The 14,473-nt window shown below is 47.7% G+C and overlaps 4 protein-coding genes across 4 annotated transcripts; 3 read left to right on the top strand and 1 right to left on the bottom strand.

Moving 5' to 3' along the window:
* Positions 1-2,002: 2,002 nt before the first annotated feature.
* N7447_001880 (uncharacterized protein) lies at positions 2,003-2,280 on the top strand (the record flags this gene model as incomplete). The annotated part of the gene is made up of 2 exons (XM_057226156.1): positions 2,003-2,176; positions 2,227-2,280. The coding sequence occupies 2 exons, from the start codon at positions 2,003-2,005 to the stop codon at positions 2,278-2,280; spliced, it is 228 nt and encodes a 75-aa protein (XP_057090172.1).
* A 1,854-nt stretch (positions 2,281-4,134) lies between these two features.
* Positions 4,135-4,445, bottom strand: N7447_001881 (uncharacterized protein; the record flags this gene model as incomplete). The annotated part of the gene is made up of 2 exons (XM_057226157.1): positions 4,135-4,322; positions 4,394-4,445. Coding segments are annotated over 2 exons (240 nt in total), but the record flags the coding sequence as incomplete, so codon positions are not given.
* Positions 4,446-5,355: 910 nt separating this feature from the next.
* On the top strand, positions 5,356-5,928 carry N7447_001882 (hydrophobin family protein; the record flags this gene model as incomplete). Its single annotated transcript, XM_057226158.1, has 3 exons — positions 5,356-5,665; positions 5,728-5,819; positions 5,875-5,928. 3 exons carry the CDS (start codon positions 5,356-5,358, stop codon positions 5,926-5,928), a joined length of 456 nt encoding a protein of 151 aa, XP_057090174.1.
* Positions 5,929-8,904: 2,976 nt separating this feature from the next.
* N7447_001883 (uncharacterized protein) lies at positions 8,905-14,434 on the top strand (the record flags this gene model as incomplete). Its single annotated transcript, XM_057226159.1, has 6 exons — positions 8,905-9,825; positions 9,884-10,111; positions 10,192-10,513; positions 10,576-12,304; positions 12,369-13,369; positions 13,425-14,434. 6 exons carry the CDS (start codon positions 8,905-8,907, stop codon positions 14,432-14,434), a joined length of 5,211 nt encoding a protein of 1,736 aa, XP_057090175.1.
* Between the last annotated feature and the right edge of the window lie 39 nt (positions 14,435-14,473).

The following is a 14,473-nucleotide window of genomic DNA, read 5'->3' on the forward strand; positions in this document are numbered from 1 at the left end:
CTCAAATGGCTGCTGATGTCTTTTATAGTGCTCAACTGCGCAAAATGGTGCACGAAGCGGGATGAAACACCAGGAATATGGTATTTGAACTCATTGTCCCAGGTGTTTAGACATCGCTTCCCATAAAGTGCGGCGAACACCACGGTAGGCGAGAATCCTGGGCAAGTTAGCTTCTTAGTTGGGTATAAGAGATTATGAGTTAAGATATATGGTCATACCATGCATTTGAGGGGGATAGGCATCCATCAAGAAGACCGAGGCTACAAGGTCATCAAAGTCCTCCTTTGCATAGCCAAGGGATGTTTGTGTAATCTCTCGAAGGCAATTGTCCATCGTTTGGTTCCTCGCATAGTCCCTTCGCGTTCTTCTCAAAATATCAAATGCCAGTGCATCTGGGAGCCATTCGTGGCTTTGTACCCGAGTGCTCCAGAGAGCGCTCAGATGAGACATTAAGAAGCATCGACAATCGGACATTTACTCGGCCTGGACTATAATCAGCTGCCTAACGATAAAGGCTTGCAGTGGCCCAAAGACGACACTGTCTGAGAGCCCGCGACGTGGACGCACATCCAGAACGGTGACTGTGCCGATATCGACCAGCCTTTAAAGCTGTGCGCATTCCAGCGCGAAGGCTTTTATTGCATGTTGGCCGTTGGTCAAGACAATCACTACCTGAATGGGAGCGGGAACAACTTCGTCGCCAATGGTAAGTTGTCGACGTGGTTGTTGTAGTAAGTTTATTGCAGCTTGGATGTCAGGGGTGGAATGGAGGAATAACACAGGATCTGGGTCTATGGCAAAATGAGTTGCCTCTTGACCTCTTGCTGTAGCCTCGCAAGGGACAACTTCCCTTCTGCATCCGCACGGAGAAGGTTTGATGCTTTATCGTTAAATGTTTGAGCCACTTGGAATCGCCCAAGCTTTGTTCGAGGCATAGACCACTTTCAGCAAATAATATAGGATTCTGTGTATGGACGGTCTTGGTGCTGAGATGGAGACGGAGTAAGCCTACTGGGCCTTTTCGTATGATGTTGGTGCAGGGGAATAGGACCCGTAAGGCTTTTCTGCGATTTGAATTTCCGGAAAAGTAGAGCAGAGATGGATATTGACATTTCGGATAGGGCAATTCCTGCACTAGCTGTTCCGCGGTTGGTATCAACTAAATCCCATGCGTCATTCTCTTTGACGAGGTCAAGCCAGGCAGCCATTAGAAAGCTTGAGAGATTTAACAAAGAAAAAGGGCCCACTGGGGACTCACTGGGGACTTTATATACGGGCTATCATCTGAAAGTGACAAGCAGTGGTTCAAGGGTAGTTCGACTCAGATCAGAGTAAAGTCGGCATGATCTTGTCTCGCTAGCTTGGTGGGACCACAGTCAAAGCTACATGACGCAGCAAATTGATATCTACTTCTTCCGGTCGCGCTTTTGCTTCCGCCTCTCTTAAAAATATACGAAACCTCACATGACCGGTCGCAGACGCCATGGTACTTTCATATCGTCAGATAGTAAACAAAGGCGGACCCGACTTGCCAAACATGCGGAGAAAGTGGACTCGGGCCACTTGGTATTTCACTGCCAATACCGCCGAAGGCTTTTAGCTCAGCAAAATACTCCCTAAATAATAGGATTTAGGCCTGGAGAATATGGAGGCAAATACAGTAGCTTCACCCCAACCTCTGAACACATCTGCTCTACTCGTGCTGGTTCAATCGATCCAAATAAATTGGTGACTGATCTCATTTTATAGTCTATACCCTAGGTCCTCTAGTGGTGACTATCACCTCCCTACTGGGATCTGATCAATGAAACACAACCAGCTCTGGGATCTGTCTGACCAGTATGTATTATGTTTGTTGATGCCCTAATGACTAGTAAGTGACCTTGTAAATGATCTAACTCCCTCCCCCTCTCCCGCGGCATATAAATCAAATCAATTTCTCCCTGGTTTCGTCCTTCCTTTCAAAATTCACACATACCTTCCCACATTGACAAATGGCAAAATGAAGTTATTTACTCCCACCCTACTCCTTGCTATTTCGGCACTTGGAGTCGATGCCGTGGGCGTAAATGACTCACCTTACAAAACAGCAAGGCTTATTGTTAGCACTATCCAATCGGCCGTGCAGACTGCCGAGGATATGGACACTGGCAACTATAAGGATCTGGGCAAGATGGTAAGTTGTACAATGGACGATCGTTGATTCCTCTTAAAGAATATATATAGAAAGAGCAGCTACGCATGCAATTCCAAGGGTCAGTCGAGGGTCTCCGTGACTAGGCCAATCTGGTCGATAATGGATATGGTTATTATGGTGGTGATAAACAAGATCAACAAGAATGCGACCATGAGAACGATAACGATGATGAGTAGAAGAATGTACTTTAGTCTATGCAGGAGAGGTAATATATATACATCTGTCAGCCACCAGGATTCACAAGCGATTACCTGGTTCGTTCCTGGCGGTGCCACTTTATCGCCTTTTCGAACTGGCCTGCATTAGCTTTAGGTTAGCAGCATTATATCTATAAGATAACTGCAAAATCCTGGTTTCTAATTGCTTCATGTTACAGAATTTCTCGGAATCTGTTATACCTCCACTTTTACCACTTAATTCCGGACGATAAGTCCGAGATGCGCAGCTTCTGATAAAAAAAAAACAGTCAATGTCCCGCATATCAGGCTGTTTTCTAAAATGGGCATTTTCTTTTTTACAGTTCGTCATGCAAGTCCTGCAAGACTTTTTGAAGGTTGCGATGTCCCGGCCTCTGGCTACGACAAACCACTCAGCGCGGTGGTCGTACCAACAGTATTGAGCATCAAGCTCAGTTGCGACAGTCTGGGTCTTTGCAGTAATGTCAAACGCGGCAGCGCTGTCATTTATGCATCTGTAGGCATTGTCACTACGACCTGGAGACAACGGCAACAAAGTTGAGGAATATGAAGTATTCCGTGATAAATGTGAACGGAGAAACCTGGGGCGTATAAAGACACGCACGTTAATTAGATAATGAGATAACGAAACTTAGTGGAGGGAAGGTTCAGGAAGTGCACGCAGTAGAACAGCCAGTATTTATAGGTCGTAGTGGGACGGAACTGGGGTTATGCTTGATTCTTCTAAGTGACCATTTTCAGTGGCGTCGCAGATCTTCGAATTAATTATTCGTACTCATGGCATAACGACACAGAGGATTGTGTGGGTCCGACCTGGACTAAATCAAAGAAAGTACGACAGAATCAGGAGCTTGGCTAATCTGCAACGCAGGTCGATTTTATTTGCTGCATTCCTTGCAAGCGAACGATCCGCACTCAGCTAAGCCCGCAAGGCAGTGGGACTCCTTGAAAATGTTAATAATGCCTCCTAGCTATGTTGGTCTGACATCCTTGGCCAGGGAAGAAGGGCAGCGCCTGTATAGCGCTCTTGTTTAAAGTTTGGAGACGACTGGTATGCGAGAGACTGCTAGTCATAGATCCGCCAACTAGCAAGCCAAGGCATGTAATGCCCGATGGCAGATGACTCTATCATCAACGAAATTTAGCTACATCTGTCTAAACAAAGATGGTTGTATGTGACATATGATTGTCCATTAGCAAAAGCCTCGGTCGCCCACGTCTTACGCGGTTTTTTGTGGCTTCATGAAATGAGCAGAACCATTGGTAGGCAGTCTCACTATCCGTCCAGCCACTAGACGTCAAATGGATGATTTTGTATGCCGAAGAAGAGGGTGATAGATTGCTGTACCAGTCTTCCATATGGACGCTGCCTTTGACTAGAAACCATGGAAACATCACCCAGCCATCAGCAGCGATACATCTAATGCCAGTAATAGTTTCAACTCGATCTCCAGTAGCAATGCTAGCATCTTGACGCGTACAGATAATGTGTCGATTAAGTCCTTGGCCAATTTGGAAGCCGGTTTTATCCCAGTTATAGATCTCAAAGAGGTTCGAAACTATGCTCACAATAGACAAGCAAGCCTATCGTACCAATTGCTAATAATCTCAGGATCCTCATCTTGAATACGTAAGGATTCCTTCGGTTTTTGGGTAATAAGCTTGATGTGTGGAAGTAGACGTCGTATCAGCCTATAGCTATACATCAAGCTCCAACAACTCTCTCCGAACCTGCTAATTTCAACAGGCAATTTGCAGCATTTTCAATGCTTTTTCTTGATTCGAATTTAATGCATTGTTGGTGGTAGGGCGATCGGAGAGAGACAGCCGTCCGTTTTTGTTTTTCCGACCGCGAAGCTTCGAATAAGACACGCGATAATGGTCCGCAGCCGTGCGTAAGGACGAAAATTTTTGCGCTTCATAAGCCTCTTATGCCTTAGCTAGAAGAGCCTCTTCATCGTGAGCTTTTTTTTTGGCATTTTGTAGTGGGTAGAATTACCCGTAAAGTTGAAAAAGTAGGAAATTTGTTTGGACAGTCCCTTGAGGGCGTCCTGGTATGATATGGATACGAGTGAATAATGTGAGATGTGTCTGATATGGGTGATATTGAGACTAATCGCTGGTCGTCCTAGGAGGATTCAGCTCCTTCTTTCTAGGCTGGCTGAATGAAAATATGCATGCTAAATTGGGGTGGAATAAGAATGGGCGGAAGAGACATGAGATCGGATGATCATCTGATCGACCACCTAAAACTATTGGACTTTATCTTGCCTAGTGCAGTGGGTCATTTTGCAGCTGTATTTGTTATGATACCAGGCTGGTGCAGATCGTCCGATAGATATTATTGGCTCAGAAGTCTCCATCCCGACCAGGCTGGGTGAGAAGGGACTGGACTTGGATTTGGCCGCAGAACTGGTCCGCCCCGAACCCGAAAGTCTAGTTATCTTACTGCCAGCCATGAGTGCGACCTACTTGATGCTTTTATTGTGCCATTTATTAAGTCCAATTTCTATTTTCTCTCTTGTTGTATAGCCTACCCCGCCACAATAGGGCTTATAGCAGTTTGTCAAGATCCTAACGCTAAGACTTTCCCGACGACCTGGGTTGTAGGAATTAAGGGTTCTACGATAAAAGGCGGGTATGCATATTTATAACTCAATGATCAGCAGAACTATTGACTTCGAGTTTCACCGGTGGGACGCATTCCTAACCCCATCTCTAGCATAACTGATCAATCAGGGCCCGCAATGTACGACTAGATTGCATCTAGGCAGGGGGAAGATATCGAGAAGGTTAAACACGAGAGAAGAAGGTACAAAGAAAGAGAAGAATCCGGCCTCATCTTCTTTTCATGCTCAGCTTCATTTACTCTTTTGAATAGTGTTCTCTTTCCACCTCATCCGACTTACATTCTTTCTTTGATCCGCTTCTTGCGACCAAACACCGTCCCAAACCATCAAAATGAAGATATTCGCCACCGTCCTTGTCTTCGCTGCCTCTGCTATGGCCATGTCTCATTCCAGTGACGGTGTTGGTGGCGGCAACGCCGAGATCAGGTTCCCCGTCGACCACGAGACCACCGTCCAGCAGGCCGAGGCCAAGTGTGGCAATGACGCCAGTCTCTCCTGCTGCAACAAGGTTACCTACACCCACGACATCACCACTGCCAACACTGGTCCCCTGCCTGGTGTTATACAGACTGCTCTGGGTGGTGGTCCCGGCGGTGACGGTCTCGGTCTCTTCAGTCAGTGCAAAGACGTCACCGCCAAGAGTATGGAAATGACTGAACTTTTTCTAAAAAGGAATATATCATTGCTAACAAGTCCAATCTAGTCCCTGTCCTGAACATCGTCGGCGGCGGTGTCGACCAGCTGGTTGATCAGAAGTGCAAGCAGAACATTGCCTGCTGCCAGCCCTCCCAGGACGTATGTATTCCAAAGTCTTCTGTAAATGAACCTCATACGCTAATGATAAATCTAGGATGTCAGCAATATTGGTGTCGCCGTCCCCTGCGTTGCTCTCGGCTCTCTGTAAGAGCGATGCGCCGCGCCATTCGCCATTGCCGGGTTAATTGAGGGAGTCACTATGTGCAACGATTGAGGTGACTTCCTCCCGCGAGAAGTATTCAATGAATCTACGAACCTACATGTACACTGCAATGTGTACGCAAGGCCATTTTGTTCCGATCCGTTAACACAGTGGTGGTTTGTGGGTTGTCGGGCTGCGGACCCTGTCATTCGTTTTCCTTTCGTTTGCCGTGGCTTTTTGGGAGGTTCGGTTATGTATTTATTCTATTTTAATAGAATGCCTTTGCTAATTTTGCCGCATCCTCTCCTTATTTCCCCCATATCTAGTTCTGTTTATCGCTCGATTTTCCTGATGTGTTTCAAGTTCTCGGGGTCTTACAGCTCAATCTCATCGGAAGATGTTTGAACCTCACAGCTAATACTCTTGTAACGTCCGAAACATGACAGCAATTTGAGATTTTGAGCCAAGTTGGATTGGGCTGGATCAATCTACGCTCTTTACCTCTGGTAATGTCCCATGTTTGAGAAGAGATGCATATTCCTTCTGGATAGCTGCCCCCCATTCTAGTTAATTCGGGCCTGACACGGCCTCGTGAAAAGTCTCTCATCGAAAAGACGGTCTTTCCGGAATGAACTTGATATACTTTGTACTGGTTCGGTTTGCAGTAACCTAGCGATCGGCACTCGGATGATCTGGGTCCGATCTTTGCTCGATGCTCTTTCGGGATCAACACCCATGCGCGGGAGCCAATCCGTCGCAGATGCAGCAGTGAGGGCAGCTTCCCGTATAATATTTCGAACGGTGTCTTCTTCTGTAAAATCGATGCTGGCGCGCGCAGCTTCAGGTAGACCACTGTGTCCACTAGCTCGGTCCACCAGGAAGGAGGAAGTTTCGTATCGGATAGGAGCGTGTTGATCCGCTCCCAGATAGTGCGATTCGTGCGTTCGGCCAAACTATTCTGCCTTTTGCAGGAAGGCGGCAAAGTGTCAAACTCAACTCCCTGGGGCTCGAGGTGCGTTCCGATCGGCAGGTATTCTCCCATTGTCGGCGAGGAACCTCTTGATCTGGGCGCCGAACTGTCGGTGCACCCAGGCCTCCAATTGTCGAAACTTCTGGAGCGCTTCATGCTTCTATCTCATAGCATATCCCCACGAGCCACGAGAATAATCGTCAGTAAAGGTTATCACGTATCTGGAGCCATCTTTGGCGATCGGCATCTCCATGATGTCCGAATGGATCATTTCAAGATGTAGCTGTGGTCGCAGATGGTCGACCCCCAGACAATAGCCTTGATCCGGAGCAACCACGACAGTGTTCGGTTCATCGAGCCGAGTGGTGTTGCATGCCTTACATGTTCGGGTGGCCAAGAATTGATCTCCGCCCAACAATTGACCTTGGCCAAGTACATGGATGTGGGCACGCTAACAGCGGCCAGTTTCATACTAGTCTGGTTGTGTGACTGGCAGCATATCCGATGTTGGTACAACATCAGACAGGCTTGAGCTGGAACCCTAAATACTTGCCACATTAATAGTCCCGTTTTCTCACCTCGCGTATCAGCCTGGGGGCAGAATCGGCAATTAGTAATTTAAATACTTCGGTGGTCGGTTGCGTTTGCACAGGAAGAAAGATAACATACCTAGTACATATACATTACAGAGGACAAACAAACGTCTCGACTTCATCTTTTATCGGCTGCCACTGCGTGGCACAAAATGGGTAGCCAGGTTAAGCACGTCAAGGTTACCTACCACCTGACTCGTTATCCACGATGTATTATATCTTAGTTAGTACAGTGAAGATGCACGCGGTTAACTAACTTGGGATGAACTTATTCTGATGTCTTGGATGTAAAGCTACTGGGGTTGCTATAGTCATGCTGTTGTCTTTTTGGACGAAATCCCATGGTTAGAACATGTATTTATAGACTTTTCGGCTTGTTTTGTCACTTGCATGGTTCTGATTGGTGTCAATTGTTAAAGCATAGTTGTGAGGTGGCTACTAAAAACGAGGCCCATTGATATGCCTGGGATCTGTTTCTACTCGCTTAAGCGACACATTCAAACCATATTCTGGTGGGTGGCCGAGAAAATACGTTATTGTGAAGAGACGTGGATGGACTGGAGAGCCCAACGTTGACTCAACCACACCCCAAAGCACCAAAATATGCCCTGCGGTCAAGTTGGCGTAATACAAAAGGCAGTTTCTTCGTAGACGAGCTCAACAGATAGAGCGAAGAGGCCGGGAATAAATACGCATGATCGGAAACCACATACACTGTTAGGACAGACCCCTGGGGGCGTCCCGGTACGATATGGATTCGAGTGAAGAATGTGAGATGTGCCTGATATTGGTATTATGATATTCAGACTAATCGCTGGTCCTCCTAAGAGGATCCAGCTTCCCCTTTTTAGGGGATCTACCCCATGCGCATGCAAGCGGTTAAGCGAGGTGATGTATCAACAGGCGACTTCTGTGGTGCATAGGCACCTCCTCCGCAATACCTATACCTCATTGTATGGTTGGCGTAACAAACAGGAGTATCCGATACATATGTGTTGTTGGCGGCTATGGAGTACAGTGTATACGTTGGGAAGAATCCGACCTACGTTCACCCACATCCAAACACTGTTTAACGTCTGCTAAGGGAGCCCGTTATTTGTGTATAATCTACGGTCAGGCTTCCAACTAAAACATTTGAGTCGAGTCAATTGGCGTCTCATTAATTAAAATTTAGGGAATTTAGTCCGAGACTGGAAAGGAAGCGATTGGTTGAAAATGTGGTAATAGTGGGGCTGTTGCCTAAGGTAGCCTAAGGGTGCCTGGACGCTAACGCTAATAGTGAACTAACTAGTGAACTAGGTCGATATCAAATATCCCCTAGATATTGGCCTCTCTATATAAACCCCAGTGGTTCTCTCCTGGATTTGCCATTCAATTGATGTACTATCACATTGTCATTACATTTGCATAATTGACAACATGACTTCTTTGCCCTCCCTCCCAGTGAAGCACAACGACTTTGTGAAGTATGTCAACTCCAACCCGGAGAGGCCCATGAGTGATTTGGTTCAGCCATATAACGAGTACGATGCCGTTTTACGCAAGACATTTGCTCAAGATCCATCTCATACATCAATCCAAGATAACTACGTCAACGTTGTGCCGCTGTACGACCAGAACGGTTCCACAAATCTTTCCATTCGAGCTCGGGACCTTGCGTCAGAAACGCCAGAGCAAACAGAGAAGTATCTTTTGCCCCTGAGTAAAAAAGACCGAAAGCAACATGGGGCTACGGCAGTTGTACCCTCTCTGAATGAGTTCCAGAACAACTTTGCGCTCTTCACAGAGGGCTCATTGAGTGAAATCGACTGGTCCAACATTGTTGCTGCTGGCAGCGCTGTCACGACCTCCCTTTTGCCAGTGCCAGAGAAGTATCGCAACTCAAAGCGTGGCCTTCGCAAGTACTACCATGAAGAGTTTGCTCCGGCGTCGGATGTGGATCTCTTCTTGTATGGTCTAAACGAGGAGCAAGCTCTTGAGAAGATCATGCACATTGAGGATAAGATCAAGAACTCTATCCTCTATGAGACCACAACCATCAGGACCAAGAATACAATCACCATTGTTTCTCAGTATCCAACCCGCCATGTGCAAATCGTGCTTCGCATCTACCGCTCAGTCGCTGAGATTCTCACCGGCTTTGACGTGGATGTTTCGTGCGCGGCATATAATGGTCACCAGGTCTATACCTCTCCACGCGCAATCGCTGCGTACATCACACAGGCGAATCAGATTGATCTAACCCGAAGATCACCTTCATATGAGAATCGTCTCTCCAAGTATTCGCGCCGTGGATTCGAGGTTTTCTGGCCTGCTCTTGACAGATCAAAGATTGACCCGGTGAGGATTGAGCTCTTTGACGTGAGTAAAATTTCAGCGAAACTAATTCTCGCGATAGACTATATTTGAGAGAAGCTTTACCAGAACCGAAGGGCTTGCACGACTTCTGGTATTGGAAAAACTTCCTCGGTCTCAAGACCGGGACAACTATCTCCAAAAGAGGCGCGAGGAGCGAGGTCGACCTGCTCTAAGTTTGTATGCGCAGCGTCGTCATGGAAAGATGTTATATGGCAATATCAAGGACGACTGGGAAGATGAGGTGCCTGATTGGCAAGAACAAGACCAAGTATCTGATTACCATACTTTTGTTCGTACCTTCACTGCAACTCACTTGCTACCACTTGACTCTTACTGACCCACGGATAGACTATTCCTTACGGTCGGAAATTCAACGCTAGGAATATTGAGAAGCTGCTTTACACCAAAGATCTGTTGCTGAACGCCCAATGGAACCAGTCCAAAGAGCGTACAGTTTACCTTCATCGTCATCCAGCATTCTTTGGCGAAGCAGAACATGTTATTGGCGACTGCTGTGGCTTCTGCCCCAACCCTGCTACCGAGGAGGAAGTCAAGGTAGCCGAAGAGGAGGCCAAGATGTATATCTCTGGTCATGTTACTTTCATCAAAGATGATCCCGGTCGCCAGGAGATTGGAAGTTTTCATCCGATTACTGAGACTGATTGGACCGGTGAGTGAATTGTCTGGGATATTTCTCTGTTCCTGATCTATGGACTAATATGAACACAATAGAAATGGCTTACGTCGGCCGCACCGAAAGACTTTGCCAGGCAATCGTGGCGAACGATACTGAATCTGTCAAAGCTTTCCTTGCAGAGGCGGGTACCAACCCGGATCGTCGTGACTACACTGGACGGACACCACTCCAACTCGCGTGCATGTGCTCGACTCCTGAAGTCGTGCAATGCCTTGTTGACGGTGGCGCTCGCATGATTCCCCGTATGGCTGATGGAAAGACCGCGCTTCATCTTGCCGCCGCTCGGGGACATGTCGAGATAATTCGAATTCTACTCACAAAGAGCAATGAGAACGAGGAAGAAGAAGCGAAGAAGCAGGACGCTCTGAAAAAGAACGCCAAGTCAGAGACCAAACCTAACACGGAGGAGGATGAAGATATTGATATGATTGACCAAGCCGATGCCATGTCTCACACCTCTGCCTCTTATGTCAAAGTCGACTTTGAAGAGAAGAATGATCTGACCACGTACGATACGCTCGAGGAGAACGAACTTGAGCCGGATGTCTACGACATCAATATTGTTGCATGGGATAGCAGGACGGCTCCTTTGCACCTCGCCATTCTCCATGGTCACACTGAGGCCGTGAAAGAGCTTGTCACATCTTTCGGTGCCGATGTTTTGATGCCAATCAAAATTATGAACGAGCACAATAGAACACCCCTGGCTGCAATTCTCAACCTGGTTCTCATCCATGCTCTCCCATTCGAGAAAGCAAAGGAGATGTCCCAGACACTTCTCGACCTCGGCGCTTCACCCGCCCAAGCAGACCTCAAGCAGAAGACACCGCTTTATTACCTTGCTCATTCCGACAAGTTTGACCTTCTTGATATCTACATGCAGCATGATGAGCCGGCCGTAAAGAGGGCAATCAATCATCTGGCAGTTGAGGGCGGGTCCTGGAGACCGGACTTCTCATCGGTCTTGATGGCCGCTATAACTGCGAGGAACGCCCCCGCAGCAGCCAAGCTGTTGGATACAGGTGCTCATCAGGAGATTGACCTCAGTGACATTGTGAAGTCTATTACGGAATCTAGAGGAGTCCAATCCTACGGCAGCTACTACGGTAGCCAGGACATTGAAGAAGACGCAAAGTCCGCTGTGAAGCAGCCAATCTTGCTGGCTATTGAGAATGATCTCCCTCTGGTCGCAATTGATCTGCTTAATCGCGGGGTGAACCCCAACAGTTTTAGTACTCAACTCAAGGAGAGATATCAAGAGAAAGGTCAAACGGTATTGGACGTCATGCGTCAAACTTTGAAAACGCTCCGTGACTTCTTGGTAGAAGACAAGTGCCAATCCTCTCGTCATTCCATCTCAACGCCAGTGGACCCAAATGACGAGACATATCTGTCGGAGTTCCAATCTGGTAGTTACAAAGGGTTCACTGCAAAGAATCTGCTCCGCAACCTGCGCAAGAAGAATCGAGAGGTCGAAGAACAAGCTAAGAAGTGTCAAGACAAGGCTCCTGATCCCATTGGCTTGGTCGAGAAGAAGGCGTTCATTGCGGATTTGATTCGCGACTACGAGAAGCTGGAGTTTGTTCTGCTGGAAAAAGATGCAAAGACATGGGACGAGCTTCATCCTCCGCACAGCGTTTCCGTGACGTTCCCACACCAAATTTCGACTGAGAGGAAAAATCCTATTATTGAGCCTTTCAAAGTCAACTTCAACTTCAATGTACCAGCTATTACTGACAATGCTCGCGACGGATACCTACAACTGTATGTATCCCCTCCTTAACCCCACAGCCCAAGATCGTTCTGCTGACAATGAATCATATAACAGCTTCGAAGCAGCCTGGAATGGCGATATTGATACCATCAAATCGTTGACACTGGGCATGTGGGGATCTCTCAATGACCAAGCACCACTTGAGATTGCTGTGACCGACCAGCAACACTTTTCTGCGCTTTCAATTTCCATCATGCGTGGCCATTTCGCCGTCGCTAGGGCCATTCTTCAAATTCTCCACGTCCAGTACAAGTTGAAGCAGCCCCAGGGTCGGAAGCGCTTTGAGATCGATATCGAATGCTCCGATGGCTCTGATGACTCGGATGGAGAGAACGAAGGACTTAACATTATCAGTGAGATTGTCGATGATACCTTCACCCACGAAAACATCGGCGAAGTTGCCAGTGATGTCAAGAGCAATACTTCCCCTCTTGTTGCTTTCAAGGCACGGTTCAATGCCTTCTTATTTTTGGACGAATACGAAGATGAGAGTTCTTGGAACAAGAGAGAAAAGTCTGCCAATGTTTACAGCTTCTTGGAATATGCTGTTTACACAAACAACATTTCTCTTTTAGAATTCCTCCTGAAGACTGGACTGGATCTTGCTCGCACCAACCCAGCCGGAAAGTGTGAGTTCTCGGTAGAGTTCGACGTATTCAAGCTTGCAATTTCGCTTGGACGTACCGATTGTCTTGCCAAAATGATTCAAAGTGCCGGAGTTGGCCTCCCACTTACAAAATTGAGCGATGACTGTGGTGTTGAGGAGAAGAAAGAGCCTGAGTACTACCCTGGGTTGTCGATTCGTGGCATCAAGCGTGCCGATTGGGCTAATGCTGGTTTGGGGGAACCGATGAAAGCCCAGGGACAGCGTCCTCCCCTTCTTGTCGCTGCTCGTCGGGGTAATCTGGCTGCTACGGAGTTCTTCCTTGGTACCGCGCCTGCTCGCTATTACCTGGAGTATCTTAATGCGAACCAGGATGATGAGAGAGTCAAACGATTGACTCAATCCAAGCTCGGACTCGAGGGAACGCTTTTAAGCTGGTTACAAGCAAGTAGTAAGTGCTTAATCCATTCTCGGAGCTTGAAAAAACACAGCTGACCGTAAAAAAGACAACCTTGTCCTCCACTGCGCAATCATGTGCGACCCAAATGACGAAAGCATTCGACTGGTTCAGTATCTTGTGGACCACCACCCTGAATGCTTGGAGGTCCGATCGACAGAAGGACTGACGCCTCTCGCCTTGGCCATGTCCCTCCACAAGGTCCGCTTTGCCCGAATTTTGGTAGAAGCCGGAGCCAACCAGGCTGTCCGCGATAGAGAAGCGCGCAATCTTCTCCACCTGATCCTCGTATCCGACAGAGGTCGAGTCTGTAAGAACTCCAACCGATTCAACAGGCTCCTAGACCTACTGGATAAGCAACTCTACCCGACAATGCTCATGGAGCGCGCCGGTGAGGGTTCAAGAACGCCCTTTGCACGATGGCTTGACGCCTACTCCTACTTTACGCCAGCGGATCCGGCCATCCCTCGCCCCCCTAATAGTGGCCAGACTGATGATGAGATAATAACCTCCATGACGAACCTCATTCTGGACCTAGCCAACTCCACGGACCAAAAGCATCTCGAACTCTTTGACGAAGCTGGAAACACCCCGGTGCATAATGCGATCAAGAAGGCCTTCCCCCAAGTCCTTAGATTACTCCTCGATCGTCGTCCTGACATGCTAAATCGGGAGAATGCTACTGGCACGACTCCTCTTGAAATGACCGTTGATGCTTGGGTCAACAAGAGTACCTCTGGGCCGCCTGTTAGTCCTCCCGGATGGCCCTCTAGCCACCCAGAGTGGCAGAATGCTGTTAAGCGTGAGCCCCGATTCTTCCTTCCCGGTATCAGGCTCGAGTACGACCACGTGAAAGATATGCTTCGGGTTTGTCAGGAACGGGCTCAGCAACGGCCAGGAAAGAGAAGACTTGTTAGTCTGTTTGAGGCGAATGAGGTCGCAAAGAGATTAGCGGTGGCGGGACGGACCGCTGGTCGGAATGGTAGCTCTGAAGATGATAACGAGTATGTGGCTAATGATGAGCCTAAAGTGTGGGGAAGCGTGGCTGCTCATTTGTAGTTTGAATGTGTTGGGGGTAATACTTTATTGTACAGTGTT

Source organism: Penicillium robsamsonii (assembly GCF_028829455.1).
Source record: "Penicillium robsamsonii strain IBT 29466 chromosome Unknown utg000001l_segment0_segment0, whole genome shotgun sequence".
In the NCBI taxonomy this organism is placed as follows: domain Eukaryota; kingdom Fungi; phylum Ascomycota; class Eurotiomycetes; order Eurotiales; family Aspergillaceae; genus Penicillium; species Penicillium robsamsonii.